The 21,319-nt window shown below is 52.9% G+C and overlaps 1 protein-coding gene across 1 annotated transcript in view; it reads right to left on the bottom strand.

The window, feature by feature from the left end:
• Csmd1 (CUB and Sushi multiple domains 1) overlaps positions 1-21,319 on the bottom strand; it is a 1,029,359-nt gene that overhangs the window by 216,571 nt on the left and 791,469 nt on the right. Inside the window, exon 12 of the mRNA XM_070015936.1 lies at positions 17,421-17,533. Coding sequence (XP_069872037.1) covers positions 17,421-17,533 — 113 coding nt within the window. The remainder of the gene's footprint in view (positions 1-17,420; positions 17,534-21,319) is intronic.

Raw genomic sequence — 21,319 nt, 5'->3', positions numbered from 1 at the left:
TTTTCACACATGCGCACCACATGCCTTGATCTGGTTTTATGCTTCTGAAATAGAAGGCCTGGAACCTAATTATTACAACGATATAGTTCGTCGATCTCAGCCTTCCCAAGATGAATCTATTTGGTGACATGATTATTGGAGGGTCATCCCCAAAACATAAACAGACCAACTCCACACCCGGCCATCTAGCCCAGCTCCTTCCAGAGCCCGCTGCTCACATTTCACGCGTAGTTTCAATCGATCCCCAAATGTCCCAAGCTCCTCTGTGACCAGGAGCCCTGTGATTGCTGCCTGCGCCTGCCACCACCCCGTGGTACCCTGAGTCCCCTCAGCCTCTCCCCGTGCTGTGGCCAACACCATGTTCCTGCACACCGCGCGTCAGGGTGAGCTCAATGTGCCCGAAACATCACCTTCTTCCTAACTGGCTCCCAGCCTCTCCAGCTGTGGCTCTCCTGGCGTGGCTCCCAGCCTGCCCAGCCGTGGCTCTCCTGGCGTGGCTCCCAGCCTGCCCAGCTGTGGCTCTCGGCGTGGCTCCCAGCCTGCCCAGCCGTGGCTCTCCTGGCGTGGCTCCCAGCCTCTCCAGCCGTGGCTCTCCTGGCGTGGCTCCCAGCCTTCCCAGCTGTGGCTCTCCTGGCGTGGCTCCCAGCCTCTCCAGCCGTGGCTCTCCTGGCGTGGCTCCCAGCCTGCCCAGCCATGGCTCTCCTGGCGTGGCTCCCAGCCTCTCCAGCCGTGGCTCTCCTGGTGTGGCTCCCAGCCTGCCCAGCCGTGGCTCTCCTGGCGTGGCTCCCAGCCTGCCCAGCCGTGGCTCTCTTGGCGTGGCTCCCAGCCTGCCCAGCCATGGCTCTCCTGGCGTGGCTCCCAGCCTGCCCAGCTGTGGCTCTCCACAGCCCTGACACAGCAGACCGCTGGCTCTCACTTCTTGGTCCTTCCCCTCCCGGCCTTGCTCCTCCGTCTCACCCGCGCTGTGCTCAGCTGTAGCTGTCTGCTCTGCTTGCACTTGGTCTGGGCTGGCCGGCAGGCTGGGCACCAAGGCTGGTGCCCCTCCCCCTCCCTGCCTGCTCTGGGGCTTTCCACCTGGTGCTGCGTTGCTTTTCCTTGTCTGCTCTACCTCTGGGTGGATCTGTCTTTTGGACTCTTGCCACCAGCTGGGCTCTGCACTGGCAGGACCAAGTCATACTCCCTGTGTTTCCCTCCTGCCCACGTGTGACCACTGCACCATGCAGAACTCATTTATCAACACCTGGACGACCAGCGTTCTTTATCCAAGAAAGACAAATAATCCTGTATTTAAAACAACACCGACATGCTGCTTGTGAGCATTAAATTGTGTTGGTATTTGGGTTTTAAACATACTTGGATATTTAATGAAGCTCTTGTCCCAGTCTGAGATCTAGACAAGTCAAAAAATACATGGGCAATAGGAGGAAAAATATTATTTTGTTCACTAATAAAATGCAGCTGTTTTATTTAGAAATATATTCCCAAGTGTCCATATGGATAAGTCAGACTTAAAAGTTTCCATTTGAATTGAATGTAATATTTGATTAAAGAGATTTAAAAATGGTCAGTTGCTACCATTGCTGACTTTTGACCCTTGTTAGCTCTTTTAAAGTAAGAGTCCTTTACATGTATCCTAAGAAATTAGTACCTTAAGAAATAGAATTTTCTTAGACACAGAGAGAAAACAGCTTTGGAGGTAGAAATGAATTAGCCAGAATCTACACTGGGTTCTAAGACGTAATTTCCACATAAGAATGTGTTTGCTATATGCCTGCTTTACCAAGGAGCCTGCCAGTGGGCAGTCTGTCACCTGAACCCTGCACTGGCCCTGCTTCCTCCGGCTGTTTGGAGACAGGTCTCTGTTTTTGCCCACGGGTCTCTGTTTCGTCCTCTTCCTGAAGTCCGTGGAATGACAGGTGCAGAACACCAATCCTCGCCTGGAGAGGCCCCACCCTGTTCTGTTCCCACGGGTGTCCATGTCGCACCTGCGTGTTTGTGCTAACCTTACACACCTAAGATTCGCCCCTGTGACACGCACTGGGCCTACGCTGAGAGTCACCACGAAGAGGTCACCGAGACATTTCCGTGATCTCCACCTGTCCTCAAACAATCACAAGAAGAGACCATGGAAACTGCCCTGCAGCAGCTCTTCCGCTGCCCGCAGGACTTCCAAAAACTGAACACTTGAGGGTTAGAAGCCACAGCCAACCTGGCCTGCGACACTGCGGCCGGCCTGGCACACCATCCACGCGGCTCCGGCACGCACGGCGCCGCGGGCTGGCTGCTGGCTCCCTGGCCCTCTACTCCTGGGCACATCATCTTCAAATGCAGGGTGGAAAGTACCCTGTACTCCTCACCCTGAACCCCTTTCATCAGCATGGGTGGGGGGCGCCGCAGGTCGGCGTGGAGCTTCTGCTTCCTGGCTCCAGGAGGAGTGGCTGAAGAGATGGCTTCTCGTGCACCTGTCCTCAGAGTCACCCCTTTCTGAGGCTTTGGCTTAGAGGTCAGTAAATGATTGACTTCACCTTTAGAACACAGGGCTGTGTCTGGGAGGGGCTCTCCACCGCGTGGTCCTCTAGGCCTGGCCTGCCCTCCGCCCTGTGTGCTGTGGCACGGGCCCCAGGTCTCGGCGTGGCCCGAGGACGGCAGAGCCTCGGTGCCCGCTCCTCCTCCTCATGATCAGTAACCTTGCTCCAAAGAGCAGCTGGCCTCCCGGGGCACAATCTGCTGGAGTCACGGGTAACCACGGGTAATCACGGTGCTGGGGACAAGTCAGCTGCATGCATAGACTGCTGTGGTTTTCATTCACATAAGTGGGCTTGGCTTGAGATGCTTTTCCAGGGGTGGCCAGCACCACGATGAGACAGGCATGCGGTCTTCCTTGCCCTTCCTTCCCAGACCCAGACCCAGCACCTGTGTCCCCGGGAAGCGGGCGGCTGCGCCTCCTCCCCTCTCCTGTGTGGTGGAGGCCGGGGGACTGTCGATTTCCAAAGTCCTGGTCAGTTGGCACTGAGCAGGTCACTAGCATTGCTGTTGGAAGTCAGAAGCTTAGGTTGTAGCATAGAAGGCAAAGGGACTGGGCCTCTCAGAGTGCTGGCCAGGAAAGCGCGGGCAGCGGTGTGGGCAGCTGCTGCGGCTCAGCACCCCGGTCTCCCTGACCAAGAGCATCACAAGCACAGAAGCGTCCGAGACACAGTGAAAGCCCAGAGGAGTCGAGGAGACATGCTGACTAAACACAGCGTGCTTCCTGGAGGAGCCTCTCAGAACCCTGGCTAAAAGAACCACAGCAGTGGGAATAAAGGGTGAGCTTCAGCCAACACCTTCTTTCTCATGAATCTAAAACCAACCTAGAGTTTAAAGGATTTTTAAGAGATAAGAAGGTTTTCTTTTTCTTTTTTATGTGTATCTATTATTCCAATTAGCCGGTGAACCAAATTCTGAAACTCTGTCTCAATACCTTTGTCTGTTCTCAATGACTGGCATGCACAGCCCATGGAGCGAAGTAGGCACAAGTTTTAGTACAGTTCTACTACAAGCGCCTTCCACATGCACATGGAACGAACTTTTGAGAAGTTTCTTCAAAACACTATGGACAGATTCCATTTTTTACACATGGTGATAAAATACTTGTAATGAGCAGGCTCTCACAGATTTTGCAGTCTATGAAACCTGTTTTTTCTTGTACAGGTTCCTAATAATCTGATTTTATATTTAATTAAAGAGCCCAGTGCTGCCCTATTTATAGTCTTCATTTGGGTCTGTACGTAGAGAACAAAGGCTGTAAAATCCACGTGCAGCCTAACTGTGGTGGCAGTCTTTCTACTGCTGCTGGAGACCACGAAGCTCCATTTGGTTTGTTCTGGGCTCATTTTCTGTGAGGGAGTTGGAAAATTATATCTTTAAGATTTCATAGAATGGGAAGGAAATGTTAAAAAATATTAAGCTCCTGAAATACCATCCCAAGGTCACAAAAAGGCACAAGTCTGATTTCAGGACAGTGAAGGAGACACCATGCGTGGGGTGCCGTGTCAGCCCTGCCCACGGGAGCAGCACCCTCGTCAGCAAACGGGTCAGCAGAGAGATCCCACACACGGGGAGAGCAGAGAGATCCCACACACGGGGAGAGCAGAGAGATCCCACACACGGGGAGAGCAGAGAGATCCCACACACGGGGAGAGCAGAGAGATCCCACAAACAGGGAGAGCAGAGAGATCCCACACACGGGTCAGCAGAAGGATCCCACACACGGGTCAGCACAGAGATCCCACACACGGGGTCAGCAGAGGACTCCCACAAACAGGGTCAGCAGAGAGATCCCACACACGGGGTCAGCAGAGAGATCCCACACACGGGGAGAGCAGAGAGATCCCACAAACAGGTCAGCAGAGAGATCCCACACACGGGGAGAGCAGAGAGATCCCACACACAGGGTCAGCACAGAGATCCCACACACGGGGTCAGCAGAGGACTCCCACAAACAGGGTCAGCAGAGAGATCCCACACACGGGGTCAGCAGAGAGATCCCACACACGGGGTCAGCAGAGAGATCCCACACACGGGGTCAGCAGAGAGATCCCACAAACAGGGTCAGCAGAGAGATCCCACACACGGGGTCAGCAGAGAGATCCCACAAACGGGGTCAGCAGAGAGATCCCACAAAAAGGGTCAGCAGAGAGATCCCACACACGGGGTCAGCAGAGAGATCCCACACATGGGGTCAGCAGAGAGATCCCACACATGGGGTCAGCAGAGAGATCCAACACATGGGGTCAGCAGAGAGATCCCACACACGGGTCAGCAGAGAGATCCCACAAACAGGGTCAGCAGAGAGATCCCACACACGGGGTCAGCAGAGAGATCCCACACACAGGGTCAGCAGAGAGATCCCACACACGGGGTCAGCAGAGAGATCCCACAAACAGGGTCAGCAGAGAGATCCCACACACGGGGTCAGCAGAGAGATCCCACACACGGGGTCAGCAGAGAGATCCCACACATGGGGTCAGCAGAGAGATCCCACACACGGGTCAGCAGAGAGATCCCACACACGGGTCAGCAGAGAGATCCCACAAACAGGGTCAGCAGAGAGATCCCACACACGGGGTCAGCAGAGAGATCTTACACACGGGGTCAGCAGAGAGATCCCACACACGGGGTCAGCAGAGAGATCCCACAAACGGGATCAGCAGAGAGATCCCACAAACGGGGTCAGCAGAGAGATCCCACAAATGGGATCAGCAGAGAGATCCCACAAATGGGGTCAGCAGAGAGATCCCACACACGGGTCAGCAGAGAGATCCCACACACGGGGTCAGTAGAGAGATCCCACACACGGGGTCAGTAGAGAGATCCCACACACGGGGTCAGTAGAGGGCTCCCACAGCCCTGGCCACAGTGTGGGCAACTGGAAGTACCGAGGATCATGCACGCAGCCGTCACTCATCCAGGGGTCACGTGCGGTGGGCGGGGGACGCATTTCCATAATTACTGCAGATACATTTGAAACAAGGACTCCCCGGGTCAAAGGGTGAAGAGTATTGTTGGAGATAAGGAAACCACAGCATAGAGACCAACTCACGTTCCACAGAGCCTTCTCCATGAATGTGACCTAGTCACAGTTAGGATCTGTTAAACAGAGAAGGATTCAGTGCACACATCCCACAAATCCCACCAACAAATGCTCCCATTCAGCTTCTGATAACTACATATACATATTATTACATTACAAAGTTTTGAGACATTCCATGAAATGGAACTGTAAGGATTTATTATTTCCAGCTCACATTCTGTTTGCATCGAAGTTAGAAATGAAGCAAGGGGTGCTGGGAAGGTGGCTCAGTGGTAGAGCGCTTGCCTAGCATGCACAAGGCCCTGAGTTCCATTCCTCAGAGCCATATACACAGAAAAAGGCCAGAAGTGGCGCTGTGGCTCAAGTGGTAGAGTGCTAACCTTGAGCAAAAGAAGCTCAGGGATCCATATCTTAGCTATGGTAAATAATGCTGCGATAAATATAGTTGTGCTGGTAGCTTTAGTGTGGTCCTGTTTGTGATCATTTGGGTAAATACCCAAAAGTGGGATTGCTGGGTCATAGGGGAGCTCTATGTGGAGTCTTTTGAGGAACCTCCATATTGCTTTCCAAAGTGGTTGAACAAGTTGACACTCCCACCAACAATGCAGTAGGGTTCCCTAACAATGAGATGTACAAGTCGTTATGTCAAAAAACGAACTTTACAACTTTGGTGTGGGGGGGAGAATCAGGTGGGGGAGGTGGGGGAGGATGGGAAGGATAGGAAGGGGAAACAAAGGAGGAGGCAACAATGCTTGATAAGAAATGTACTCATTATCTTGCCCATGTAATTGTAACCCCTCTGTACGATAGTCTCACAATAAAAAAAAGAAAAAAAAAAGCTCAGGGACAGTGCCCAGGCCCTGAGTTCAAGCCCCGGGACCGGTAGGAAAAGAAAGGAAGAAAGAGAGAAAGAGAGAAAGAAAGGGAGAAAGAAAGAGAAAGAAAGAAAGGAACTGTCCCCAACCCTTTAGCGCTGAGAGGAGGAATTCCTGGGGGGGGGGACAAGCTGTTTACGAGCCACACTGGGAAACTGTGGAACCGGCCAGTGTCCCGGACGTGGGACACGTCACCAGAGGCAAATGAGTTTGAAACACAGAAAGTGGCATTAAACCTTAAACCAGCTAAAACCCTGGCAACCTTGCCAAGCTGAATAATACAGTTTGTTCACATCTACGACTCCGTCTCCCAGAATTCCTGGGGAATCGAGCCTTATCCTTCTAGCATCTGAAATTTGAAATTAAATAGGTTTTTAATTAGCACATATGATATAAAAGTTTCAATTTCCACTCCATACCCGGGGGCCTGAAATGATATTTAAAACATGAGCAATTCATCCTTTGAATGTTTAGTTAACATTCAAGGAAAAGGGAAATTCAGAGACAATTGAATTGACTACTCTGCAGCCAGAAACACTTCTCGTTGCGTTTCCAACAGACACCAGGGACACCCTAAAGCTGTGCACAAATGCACAGATAGCGATGGAAGCAGGCACTGAGCAAGTGGCCCTGGAAGAAGACACTGTCCCTGAGAGTGTGCACATAGGAAATAGACCCCAAGGAAGTATTGGAATTACAATATGAGAGTGAATGGGGAGAATGGTTAGCAGAGAGTTACATAGATGGAGGAGGTCAAAACACTCTACTCAAGCTGTAAATATCACCACGAAACTCCCTGGTACCATTAATTTATGCGAATGGTTAGACAAAAGTAATGCATAGCTAAGCACTCGTGGCTCACACCTGTTACCATGGCTACTCAGGAGGCTGAGATCTGAGGATCATGGTTTGAAGCCAGATCAGGTAGGAAAGTCCTTGAGACTCTTCTCTCCAATGAACGACCAAAAACCCAGAGCTGGGGCATTGGTTCAAGTGATAGAGCCCTAGTCCTGAGCACAAAAGCTCAGGGTCAGGGTCTAGGCCTTGATTTTAAGCCCTAGGACACACATGCATATGTGTGTGTTGTGCATGTACGCGTGTGCATGCTTGCATGTGCATATATGCACACACACACACACACACAATGACGGGCCTGTGAGTCCTATTCTGAGGCAGAGTGTAGGAACCCCAGGAATGTTCTGGCAACAGGGTGAGCAAGCACTGGATCATCTGCACTGGGATGTGCCAAGACCAATGGACACAGCTGAAGACCAAGGCCCACAGCGGCCACGGTGCTGGCAGGTGGCTTCTGTGGTTAAGTGCATGTCCTACAGAGCACTGCACCTTGGAGACAGACCAGCCCCTGCCCCCTCCCAAGTCCCCAGTCCTGTGTGTTACAGCCCAGGCGACTTCATTGAACCAGCAAAGCGGCACGGGGTCTCCACTCCAGAGTCAGCGTGGCCTGGTACATTTGACAGCCTTACAGCAGGAGCGCTATCCTACATGACACCCGAGCCTCATTCTGGCTCTGGGTACCCCGTTCCCACCCCCAGCACCCATCCGAGCCTGCGGCTGCTCATCCCCCGCAAGGCTGGTGCGGGCCCAGACGGAACACACACACCCCTCAGTCCGCTCTTGCTCCTCAGCGTGGCAATTTCTTCAGTGGCCTTTCCCGTTTCTTCCTACTTATCTATAATTTTGGAGATAAAACTAACTTTCACAGCACGTGAGTGTCTCTGTCTCTGAGTCTGCCGTTCTACCACAGTGGGAGGAGCGCCATGGCCACGCGGAGCAGGTATTCCTTCCTGCAATGACACGCTCTGACGGGGAGTACTCAGAACCGCACGGCCCCAGGACACTGACGCAATAACACAAATGCCCCTCGGGAGGCCTCACTCTCCGCTCCGTCCGCAGGTGGCTGTTCAGAGACCGAGCGCAGTGTGCTACCAGCTAAGAGTCACAGAACTGCCAGCAAAGCGACTCACGGAACTGCCTCAAACACTGGCACAGAGAGGAACACTCACGGGACTTCCACAAAACAAGCCACCAGTGCAACCACCACAAAACTGCCGTGAAAGTCCGCTACTCACAGAACTGCCAAGAAAGCCAAGCACTCACAGAATCCACAGAACTGTGGGCTCACCTCTCTCGCAGAGCTGGAGAGGGAGCTGCTGTGTGACGATCCACGTGGAATCCGCTGAGAGCAGCTGGTCCCTGAGCCTCTCCTTCCCTGCTGACTGCTGCCCATCCATCCAGGCCTCCTGGCCCACGCGGGGACAGCCCACCTCCCCACGGAGCTCCACTCCCACGACCTCTGCCCATTAGCTCACCGACTTCCTGCTCACTCCTGTTTCCCTATGGAGAAGCAGGAGGCAAGGGAAGTCCTTGCACTGTAGGATAGAAACAGATCTCGAAGGAGACTTCAGCAAAGCCACTAGGAAGGCCATGTGATGGAGGCAGGGCTGGTGGAGGCACGGGCAGGCTAGGGGCTGCCATGTGAGAAGTGTGCGGGGGAAGGAGGTATGCGGGGAAGGAGGTGCGCAGGGAAAGAGGCGAGCAGGGAAGGAGGCGTGCAGAGGAAGGAGATGTGCAGGGAAGGAGGTGTAGGGGGGAGGCGCTCAGGGGAAGGATGTGTATGGAGAAGAAGGTGGGGGGAGGCAGGTGGAGAAGGAGGCGCGGGGAAGGAGGCATGCGTGGGAAGGAGGCGCGGGGAAGGAGGCATGCGTGGGAAGGAGGCGTGTGGGAAGGAGGCGTGTGGGGAAGGAGGCGTGCGGGGAAGGAGGCGTGCGGGGAAGGAGGCGTGTGGGGAAGGAGGTGTGTGGGGAAGGAGGCGTGTGGGGAAGGAGTCATGCAGGGAAGGAGGCGTGTGGGGAAGGAGGCGTGTGGGGAAGGAGGCATGCGTGGGAAGGAGGCGTGTGGGGAAGGAGGCGTGTGGGGAAGGAGGCATGCGTGGGAAGGAGGCGTGTGGGGAAGGAGGCGTGTGGGGAAGGAGGTGTGTGGGGAAGGAGGCGTGTGGGGAAGGAGGTGTGTGGGGAAGGAGGCGTGTGGGGAAGGAGGTGTGTGGGGAAGGAGGCGTGTGGGGAAGGAGGCGTGTGGGGAAGGAGGTGTGCGGGGAAGGAGGCGTGTGGGGAAGGAGGCGTGTGGGGAAGGAGGCATGCGTGGGAAGGAGGCGTGTGGGGAAGGAGGCGTGTGGGGAAGGAGGCGTGTGGGGAAGGAGGCGTGTGGGGAAGGAGGCGTGTGGGGAAGGAGGCGTGTGGGGAAGGAGTCATGCGGGGAAGGAGGCGTGTGGGGAAGGAGGCGTGTGGGGAAGGAGGCGTGTGGGGAAGGAGGCGTGTGGGGAAGGAGGCGTGTGGGGAAGGAGGCGTGTGGGAAGGAGGCGTGTGGGAAGGAGGCGTGCGGGGGAAGGAGGCGTGCGTGGGAAGGAGGCGTGTAGGGAAGGAGGCGTGCGTGGGAAGGAGGCGTGCGGGGAAGGAGGCGTGCGGGGAAGGAGGCGTGTAGGGAAGGAGGCGTGCGTGGGAAGGAGGCGTGCGGGGAAGGAGGCGTGCGGGGAAGGAGGCGTGTGGGGAAGGAGGCGTGCGTGGGAAGGAGGCGTGCGGGGAAGGAGGCGTGCGGGGAAGGAGGCGTGTGGGGAAGGAGGTGTGTGGGGAAGGAGGCGTGTGGGGAAGGAGGCGTGCGTGGGAAGGAGGCGTGTGGGGAAGGAGGCGTGTGGGGAAGGAGGTGTGTGGGGAAGGAGGCGTGTGGGGAAGGAGGCGCGTGGGGAAGGAGGCGTGTGGGGAAGGAGGCGCGCGTGGGGAAGGAGGCGTGTGGGGAAGGAGGCGTGTGGGGAAGGAGGCGCGTGCACGGGGAAGGAGGCGTGTGGGGAAGGAGGCGCGTGGGGAAGGAGGCGCACAGAGGAAGCATGGAGAAGGCGTTGCCATGACTCCCACACTAGCACTGCACGCAGGGTTTGACCCCCTGTGAACCAGCCATGTTCAGTCATTCTAAGCTAGATGCTCTAAATCACTTTTCAATGATTCTAAAGAAAGTAGGAATATGCAAGAAGAAGAATATGCGGGTAAAATTAAAGGATAAGGAGGAAACGTCTCAGCAGGTGGAGCAGCGGACTCCTCCAATGTATTCAGACCCTGGACTAGGAGCTCAGACATCATCTCAGGCAAATGCTGGTGCTCACGTGACGGGAGACGGCCCAGGCCCCACACCACTGGAAAAGTGGGGGACCACACTTGCACACATGCTGAGCAGAACTTCCACCTCAGGACTTCATAAACCTTCTGTATGTTTTCATTTGGGGTCGCACTGGGGATTGAACTCAGGGCTTTGTGCTTGTTACACAGTCGCTGTGCCCTGGACATTTCTGACTGGTTCTTGCAGACATGGGGTCTTGTTCTGCCTTGTTCTCCATGGCTAAGATGAGAGACCCACCCTGCTACCAGGCTTGGCTTCTATTCTGTTAACACAGGTCTTGTGAACTTCTTTTGGCCCAGACTATGTTGAACTGTGATCTGCCTGGACTCCATCTCCTGAGTGGCCAGGAGTGGTTTACAGGTATGAGCCATGGGTGCTTGACTTCGCTAATTAAAAAGCACCATGCCTAGACTTCCCTCCACTGTGCCCCGTGAGCCCAAGGAGCTGAACTTCCTTCTTATTCTCAGCACATCTTATCTCCGTTTACTCTGAGAATGAAACTTCATCTGTGAGGATAAAGATGAAGAGGGGAGATGGGGAGGGAACTGAAGCAGAGCCTGGAATTTAAATGTCAGGTCTGTGCATCGGAACTTAATCTGCTCTAGCACCTTCCGCTCTCTTGGCTCAGCCTCGCGGATGATTTAAATATTTAATAATGGCCTGTCTCACATTCTTAAGAGGAGGCCGTGTTTCCCAGTCACTCCTAAAATGTTACCCCCAAGAAAATGTGGGTTTTCAGTGGTGCCGCATGTGCACGTTTCCCTCAGTCATGAAGGTGAGCACCTCATGGCACGGATTCTCCAACACATTCAACCACAGAAATGAGTGTGTAAATCTCTGAGCGGCTCCACCGTGCTGTCCCAGTTGCATGTTTGTTCTGTTTTAATAAAAACCATCCCCGCACCTCATCACCCCTCACCCTCCTGGTCTCCAGGCCTCACACACAGAGAGACAGCGGCTCACGACCCCCACCTCCTCCCCTGTGGCTACCAGACGGCTCCGCGCATGCAGCGAGTGTGCACGCTGGGACGTGTGGGGACGGAGAAGGAAGCGAGCCACGCCAGCTCTTCCGTAGGGACGCACAACACACTGTCCTTTCGGCAAACACCAGGTCCCGTGGCCAGGATGTAGCCGGCCTGCCATGGATGGGGTGGGGTGCTGCACCCCGACAGCGGGCGGAGCGGCTCCACCTCTCCCGGGCTGGGTCCCTGTAAGGCCTCGGGTCCGCAGGGAGCAGCACCTCTCCCCGGGCAGCCAGGGCGATGCTGCAGGAGGCCCCGGAGCCCGGTGCCTGTCAGCGCCACCTCCGCAGCCCTCAGGGCTCCCAGGCTCCGGGGAAGCTGGCAGGAGGAGACCCCCACCCCCAGGACAGGAGGCCCTGAGCAGGCCCACAGCGCCCCCGGGGAGCGGCCACCTCTGGCCTGGTGCGGGGAGGGCGGGGGAGGGCTGCCCAGGCTCGGGGAGATGGAGACACGGGGCGGGAAACCAAGGAGCCCGGGCTGGGTGGTGGGGCGTCCACGGCCACCACCCTGTGCTTGGTGGAGGAGGACAGCAGCTGGGGTTGCCCAGGCCGAGCCCGGTGGGGCTGCCCTCCCAGTGGAAGCACCCTCCATGCCTGCCCACAGCCACGGCCCCATCACAGTCACAGAGCAGAAAGTTCTAGATGCTGCAGACCCCTGGCAAGCTCAGCCAAGATTCCCGTGGTGCTGCGAGGGCTCTGCCCCCAGTCACTAAAGGGGTGGCAAGGTCACAGGGTCACGACCCCGGCCCCTGAACCTGACACCCAGGGACTGAGAGACTCTTTCTGGCCCCAGGGGGAAGGGCCCCTGTCCCAGCCCGTCCCGGGATCCTGAGCCTGCTGCTTCTCGACTGTTCTTTCCAGTGTGGACCTGAAAGGGACAAATGTCCATGGTCTGTAACACACAGCCCATGGGTGTCCGTCACAGCCTCCGGAGGCCAGGGCCCGCGTGCGGCGGGGAGAGGACGCCGCGCCCGTCCCAGCCCCCACCTGCTGCTGCTCCCCACCACGGTGGCGGCAGCCCCCCCCCACGGCACCCCGCCGACTGCGCGCCTCACTCCTGCGCGGAAGGGCTCCTGGGACAGAGATGCTTCTGTCTGCGGTGGGACCGTGCTGATAAGCTCCGCCAGTGTACTGAGAGGATGCTTAGTGCACGCCCAAAATAGGTCTGGCTTTGACGACACAGCAGCACACCGCAAGGAACATTTCCTTTCATTTACCCCCTGCTAAAATCTAACTAGTGATGGCAGATTAACAGAATGGGATGAGCAGGAACGCCGTTCATCACTTGAGTGTTGAACTGACTGACCGACCGTGTATTTGTGACAAGCAGCAGCCTCACAGGCGACCCCAGGACACTGTCAGGTGTCCGGGATGAGCGGCCAGGCTGGCGTGAGCTGTGACGCCAGTGTGGAGCCCACCCCAGGGGCTGAGATCCAGGGATGGAGGCTCTGCAGCCTCGTTAGGAGTCAAATGGACGTTAACAGGATGCCATGTGGTTTTCTGCGCGGTGCCTAAAGTGTGAAGACTAAAAGGCACCCTGGTGCCCTAAGAAAGTTCAGACAGCAAAGGCCTGTGCGGGTGTGAACTGGTGTGAACTGGCGGCCTGGGAGAGGAGGGCGGGGGTCGTGCCCTCTCAGACCCCACGCTGCGCTCACGGTTTGCTCTGAGCACTAGTACTTAGGGGATGGACGCTTCTATAGAGAAACCCCAAGGTTAAGTAAGGGCACACCCAGGCCACGCCCCGGCTGGGTCTTCCTCTGCACCCCGAGTTCAAGGGCACCTGGTTTGCACAACACGTTTTTGGAACAGATGCTGCTCCTGCCACCTTGTCCCCTGTGAGACAGAGTCATTCCCTACCTCCCATGATTAGCTTAATAGGTAACTCTGGAAATACCAATTTCTAGAATGTTCTCTCTTGGTATATTCTCCCCATGTTTCAAGTCCTCAGAATTAATTATATTAGCTTTCTCGCATTCATTGCCCTTCTAGTGTTAGAATATTGTTTGCTCAAAAGATAATGCCTAACACTAAGTTGGCCATTTCTCCAGGGCTGGCAGCCACGTGTGCCCTCAGGACATCTTGGGCTTCAGCTATTACTAAACTGTTGCCATTGTCAACGGATTACTAATTAGAGTTAAATGCACTTGTAATCCAAATGGCTTAGTCATCAAACTGAGCACCTGAAGCAGCAGTTCCATTCTAATTGAGCAGAGTTCAACCTTGCCACTCAGATCCACGGTTGGAAGTGTCAGAACTAGAGACGCCGTGGAGAGAGACCCACAAACGGGACTACCTTAACATAAAAAGGTTCTGCACAGCTAAAGACGTAGCTTCCAAACCACAGACAGCCAACCAGTTGGGAGGAAATATTTACCAGCAATATATTAGAGAAGCGCCTAATATCCATCATATACAGGGAACTCAAGAAACGAATCCCTCCCAAACCCAACAAACCAACCATTAAATGGGCAAGGGAACTGAAGAGAGACTTCTCAGAAGAAGAGATAAAAATGGCAAAGAAACACATGAGGAAATGTTCACCATCCGTGGTTGTGAAGCAAATGCAAATAAAGACAACCTTGAGATACCATCTTACCCCAGTCAGAATGTCCCACATCCACAAATCAGCCAATGACAAATGCTGGAGGGGATGTGGAGAAAGAAGAACCCTATTACACCACTGGTGGGAATGTACACTTACACAACCACTTTGGAAAGCAGTCTGGAGGGTCCTCAGAAAGCTAACTATTGACCTCCCTTATGACCCAGTCATACCACTCCTAGGTATCTACCCTGAACAACAGGAACCAGTATACAAGGACACATGCACCTCCATGTTTATTGCAGCACTGTTCACAATAGCCATGATAAGGAAACAACTCAGATGAATGGATCCAAAAATTGTGGTATCTATACACCATGGAATATTATGCAGCCATTAGAAATGACAAAATAATAGTATTTGCAGGGAAATGGATGGAACTAGAAGAAATCATGTTGAGTGAGGTAAGCCAAGATCAGAGAGACAAACGGCACATGGATGTTAGGAGATATAACAATGCAAACAGGACTCAAGAAACAAAGGACCTCTACTTAATTTGCCATATCATTTCTAAATGACTCATACTGACTAGCACTACACTGCAAGTTATCCTGAATTTCAGGACAGATTTTGTATTCCACAGAGGCTTCCAGATTCTACCAAAGGCAGTGCCAGGTGTGGGCCATGTGGAAAGTATTAAACCTCACCCACGCTTTCTTGAATAACCATACAGTCATGGAGAATTTCAATTAAAGGTTATGTCTAAACTCCAAATGCCAGCGATTTCAGCAATCACCAGTACGTTCAAGTCCTACCCTCCAAGTGGGACGTGAGTGTTTTAGTGAGCGTGTTTTATTAAGAGGAGGCACTAAGTCTCCCTACATCCTGAGCTCTCCTGGCGGGACCCCTCGGCCCTTCCCCGGCTGGCTGGCCCTGGGGGTCTCTCCCCTACTCGCTCTCAAGGGGAGAGCAGCCATACCAGATGCGTCTGCACTTCTGGGGCTGGGCGCGGTGGTGCTTTCGTGTTCTCTGCCTCATAGACTTTATAAGCCATACTTTTCTGTGTCTAATTTTCCTTCACCTGAAACCACTCCTATACAGTATACTTGAAAAGTGAGAGAATATTACCTATGCAAACTCTCAAAGTAAAATGAAGTAAAATTCCAATTCTCCAAATCCATAGTGCTCAGTGGCACTCGTGTCCACACGTGTGACATGCCACCTGTGTCCACATGTGTGACATGCTCCCTGTGTCCACGTGTGTGACATGCCACCTGTGTCCACACGCATGGTGTGCCCCCATGTCCACACACGTAACGCATCCCCTGTGTCCACACATGTGACGTGCCCCATGTCCACACATGTAACATGCCACCTGTGTCCACACATGTGATGTGCCACCTGTGTCCACATGTGTAACATGCTCCATGTGTCCACACGTGTGACGCTCCCCCTGTGTCCACATGTGTGACGTGCCATCTGTGTCCACACATGTGACATGCCCCCTGTGTCCACACGTGTGACATGCCCCGTGTCTACACATGTGACGTGCTCCCTGTGTCTACACATGTGACGTGCTCCCTGTGTCCACACGTGTGATGCGCCCTGTGTCTACACGTGTGATGTGCCAAGTGTCTACACGTGTGACTGCCCCATGTACACACGTGTGATGTGCCCCGTGTCCACACGTGTGACACTCCCCATGTCCACACACGTGATGTGCCCCCTGTGTCCGCACATGTGACATGCTCCCTGTATCTACACGTGTGACATGCCATCTGTGTCCACACGTGTGACATGCCATCTGTGTCCACACGTGTGATATGCCACCTGTGTCCACACACGTGATGCTCCCCCTGTGTCTACACGTGTGACATGCCCCCTGTGTCCACACGTGTGACATGCCCCCTGTGTCCACACGTGTGATGTGCCCCCTGTGCTCCCATAGGTGTAACATGTCACATGTCCCGGACCCTTGGGAATGAATGGTGGCACTAGTAAATAAAATGCTTTAAAAATTGTTTTGGAAGACAATCTTAAAAATGCTTGTGTAGACAGACTGAAATTAGTGAATCAATCTGAATGATTTGAGTCTACCAGCAATCATCAGATACCTCCTCTCCTACGGGCCATCATCCTATCCAGTGGTCAGAGCCGTTGCCTGCCATGATCTTTCCACAACTTCTAGAGTTGACGAAAGGCACACACCTTTTATTTCTAATATTTGGGTTGGCTCAGAAGCACAAATATATCATTTGTGCAATATTTTATACATACATATATATATATATATATATATATACATATTGTGCAGGTACATTACATTTTTTTACTTTTTATTTTGATGGCTTCCATTACAAAAAAAGTCTTTTGATTTGGGAGCCAGTGACTCAGACTTGTACTTTTAGTTACTCAGGAGATCTGAGGACTGTGGTTCAAAGCCAGCCCTGGAAGGAAAGTCTTTGAGATTCTTGTCTCCAATTAACCATCAAAAGGCCAGCAGTAGAGATGTGGCTCAAGTGGTACAGTGTTAGATGTCAGCCCAAAAGTTCAGGCACAGAGCCTAGGCCCAGTGTTCAAGCCCCAAGACAGTACACAAACAAAAGTTTAAAAAAAAAACACAGAAAATATGATAGTGTCAGACAATCCATATTACTTCCACATTTTACAGCTCATCTTTGATATTTGTGTCCTTTTGTTCTTAGGCAATGATGACACATGTATGTCAAGTGACACATTCACAGTGGGCATTCTCATCTAAAGAGGGACGGATGAAGTATTTCACAGAAGCTGCTCATAATGGGTCTCTATGGGATATTGTTCTGATCTAGTAATGGTTTTACCATAATGCTCACAGAACAGCCTTTTCTCCCATTGTAATCTTAAATACTGCATGGGTCAGGCAGAATCTCAGAGACTGTGTCTGTCAGGTGGAATCTCAGGGACTGTGTGTGTCAGGCAGAATCTCAGGGACTGTGTATCAGGTGGAATCTCAGGGACCACGTGTGTCAGGTGGAATCTCAGGTACTGTGTGTGTCAGGTGGAATCTCAGGTACTGTGTATGTCAGGCGGAATCTCAGGTACTGTGTATCAGGTGGAATCTCAGGGACTGTGTATCAGGTGGAATCTCAGGGACTGTGTATCAGGTGGAATCTCAGGGACTGTGTGTGTCAGGTGGAATCTCAGGGACCACGTGTATCATCGCGCAGACCGCATGTGTCAGCATACCTTGGTACACGGCTTTGAACCCTGGTGAGCCGATGCTGTCGTCGGACTGCAGGTGCAGCCACATTTGGTTGCTCATGCTCACGATGAGATCAGGAACTCTGGATCCCGTGAGGCTGCACAGAGAGGAAATGGACGACATTAATGATGACAGTGAACCATCCCTCCACACCTCAAAGGGGTCGGGCTCCTCCACTGGAGTCCACCACCGCTATCTGAACACTTACCTAGCGACACTGGCATCTAAGGAAACCGTTCTACCATTTCAAACATGCACCACTTCCTTTCCCTTCAATGACCACCTTAATGCACCTGATGGCCTGGAGACCAGAGTCTTCTCCAGGCACCGGACTTGCAGGGTGGGGGCTGGGAGAAGTCTGGCGACACTGGTCAGGGCATGTGCAGAGAGAGATGCCCTAGGCTCTACGGCTGAAGAACGGGAGCCTTCAGGGTGGGAAGGGGCACACTCCTTCACAAGATGCTGGGGTCATCTGGAATTACTACAGGTGGAACTATAATCTACCTGTATCATAAAGTCTGTTAAATGCTGTCTAGGAAATCAAACATGGAGGGAATATCAAAACGGACAGCATGCACTGCTGACATGAATCTGGCTGGAGTTGATTGGACATTTCCTCTGCATATTAATGTCTAGGTCTAGCCGAATGGAAGTTTCAGTGACCGTGTGAATGTGTGCTAGCACAACAGTCTCATGGCCTCTGCTGTCCACGGCGAGAAGGAGGCCGAGTCCACTCACTGAGCTCACCATGCTGGCAGAAATAGAAGAAATGCAGGGAGAAACGGTCCAACCCAAACAATGTCCCTGTCCAATGGGAAGCTTTGCTTTCAGCAAAGTGGTTTGGGGAGTGTGAACAGGTGATCTGCCCCATCCATCATGCCATCTGTCCATCAGTCCAACATTCTCAGTGAAGGGAGCTCCACCCCCCGGTTCCTCCAAGGAAGACGGACAACCATCCTTACACAGAAACCAACTGGTGTGAGGCTCCCACCAACGGGAAAGAAGCGTGTGCCAGTGCTGTGTAGCCGCTGGCTGTGTGGTTCTTCCTGAAGCTCTGTCTGCCTTCTCCTCTGTTTGGCTGTTTTGTTTGCTTACTCAATACGAGGAGAGATCTGTTTTGCCTGTGCATCCAATTTATAGAAGAGGGGCAAGCCAGGAGCAATCTTTTATAAGAGGTTGCATTTTTACAAAAGCCACTGCTTTTGTAAAGCTTTGTATAAGTGACATCTTACTATGTATAAGAGTTCGTTCAGCTTTTCACCAGCAAAGTTTATACTGCTTTTTTGAGATGTAATTTATTAATTTTATATAGAATTCCCTTTCCATCGGGAATATTTCTGTGTGTGTGTGCCCGTGTGTGTGTGTGTGTATGTGTGTGTGTGCATGTGTGTGCTGGTCCTAGGGCTTGATCTCAGCGCCTGGTCACTGCCCGTGGCTTTTTAACTCAAGGTGAGTGCTCTGCTCCTTGAGCCACAGCCCCACTTCTGGCTTTTTGAAAGATAAAGAGTCTCAGAGATGTTTCTGCCCAGGCTTCACACAACAATCCTCAGGTCTCAGCCTCTGCAGTAGTTAGGATTACAGGTGTAAGTTACTGGTGCCCAGCTCAACACAGTATTTTTAATAACTAAATTTAATATTGATCATTTCAACTGAAAAAATCATACATCTACATGAACTAGTCAGAACGAATGTGGAGGGATCCCTGTCTTCTTTCCTAAGTTTCCCGATGTAAGGTACATGTGCATCAGAACACTGACAGTGATTCCACCTGCTTTGTCCAGGTTTTCTGTGGTGTCAGTGCTTGGGTGTGTGCGCCCGTGTGGTCCCACACAGCGGCATCAGGGATGTAACCGTGGCGATCCTGTACTGCGGCATCGGGGATGTAACCGTGGGCATACACTATGTATTGGTTGCGGCATCCCGTGCTGCTCTGTGGCCCAGCCTCCATCTCTGTCCTGCCCCCTCCCTAAGGCTGCCCCTCGCTGCTGGTAATCCCAGCCTATCAACGATTCTTCTCTTTAAGAGATGGTCTAAGTGAAAACAGAATGCATGAGTGTGGGAAGTCACTGGGAAGGCCATGGGGGCATGGGGACCCCAGGGGCCCAAACAATGGCTCTTCAAGGACCCCACTCAGGCAGCCAACATGTATGCAGAAGAGGCTATCTTCCCCTAAGACCAAACTAAATAACCATTTAGAATCATGTAAGATGTTTTACTTCTTCATTTACAGCCAAAGGCAATAAATAAATGTATCGGGAAGGAAAAATGCTTCCCAGAGTGTAAAATCCAAGATGAAACTGAAAGCTATATTACCAACTCTTACTTTGGATCGTTTTATTTTAGTACTAATCACAGAAAATTTACTTCAGAAAGCTGATTACTCCTCAAAGCAAGGACCAAAGATTATTTTTTCTTTTTCCCTGCTGAGCACTATCATACTATTTCATACTGAATAAATAATTCTTCAGAGAAGCAAGCCAAAACTTTCAGGGAAGCACAGAAGGAAACTAAGTTTGAGTGAACCTGGAAAACAAATCTGAGCTGTGACGGCTGAGGCGCCTCGCAAGGAAAGCCAGACGTAGGGGTGTCATGGGGGAGGGGTGGTGGGCCAGGTGTGGGGGTGTCATGGGGGAGGGGTGGTGGTCAGGTGTGGGGGTGTCATGGGGGAGGGGTGGTGGTCAGGTGTGGGGGTGTCATGGGGGAGGGGTGGTGGGCCAGGTGTGGGGTGTCGTGGGGGAGGGGTGGTGGCCAGGTGTGGGGTGTCATGGGGGAGGGGCGGTGGGCCAGGTGTGGGGGTGTCATGGGGGAGGGGTGGTGGCCAGGTGTGGGGGTGTCATGGGGGAGGGGTGGTGGGCCAGGTGTGGGGGTGTCATGGGGGAGGGGGAGCCAGGCTGGATCATGGGATCCTCGGCTCTGAGGATCTGGTGTCCAACCCAAGTCACGTGTGTTTTAGTCACACTTTACAGTTATGAGAGGGATCTCTATGTAGAAGCATTAAAGCAGGAATCTTTCTGTCTTCCTTCCTGACACACTCTCTTCCGCATTCCTCCAGTGCTGTGGGTTTTAGTGAAGGACCTGGGGTCATATCGAGGGCTTGTCCACATGTGCCCATGATCAGTGACTGCTTTCTTCGATGTCCAGAAGTCATTTAATAAAAACAGAATGGGGCCCTCTGCTCACGTCCAGAAGAAAACAGCAGGGAGAAGAGTCCTGCCACACTCGGGCTGGGACTGGATCAAGAGGCCAGAGTAATAATAGGCTCCCTTACCTGCCAATCCACAGAGGTAAGCCCGCCCCCAGTCAAAACGGATCCTCTATCTGCCAGTTCACAGAGACAAGCTGGCAGCGCCCCCAAGGGTGGAGGGGCATGTGGGCCGTATCCCGTGAGCAGCCCCAGACCTCCCCAGCGAACGCCAGGGGAGGCAACATCTCCCACGAAGCTCTACAAACGAAAAGTGGAGAAAATTACCCGCACTTATTCTCAGGGAGAGCTCAAAAGCGATTGCTTAAGTAAGTTATTTAATTTCCTTTTGAACCTGCCACTCTCTAAAAATATAAGCGGAGAAAATCCATCCATCTCTGAGGAAGACCGGGGTCCTTCAAGGAAGCTCACAGACCGGTTTTGTGTGTTTGCCATAAAACTTGAAGCAGAAATTGGGATTTTAAAAACCATACTTAGAATAAGCCTTCTGAATATCAGGCAAACCTCTTCTCTGAACTGCTCCTAAAACCCAGATCTGGGTAGGGAGAGCTGGAAGAAGGAAGAAGGGAAGGGGGAAGATATCGGGCTAACCACTGTGGGAACTACCCATCTGCTGGAAAGGAGACTCAACACCCATTCCATTTAAAGCATGTCTCTGAGATTCTGTGATCCAATGGTCTG

This window comes from Dipodomys merriami, unplaced genomic scaffold (assembly GCF_024711535.1).
Source record: "Dipodomys merriami isolate MVZ:Mamm:240054 unplaced genomic scaffold, mDipMer1.0.p SCAF_12, whole genome shotgun sequence".
In the NCBI taxonomy this organism is placed as follows: Eukaryota; Metazoa; Chordata; class Mammalia; order Rodentia; family Heteromyidae; genus Dipodomys; species Dipodomys merriami.
The sequence above is the reverse complement of the archived record's forward strand: the minus strand, read 5'-3'. Positions and strand labels throughout refer to the sequence as shown.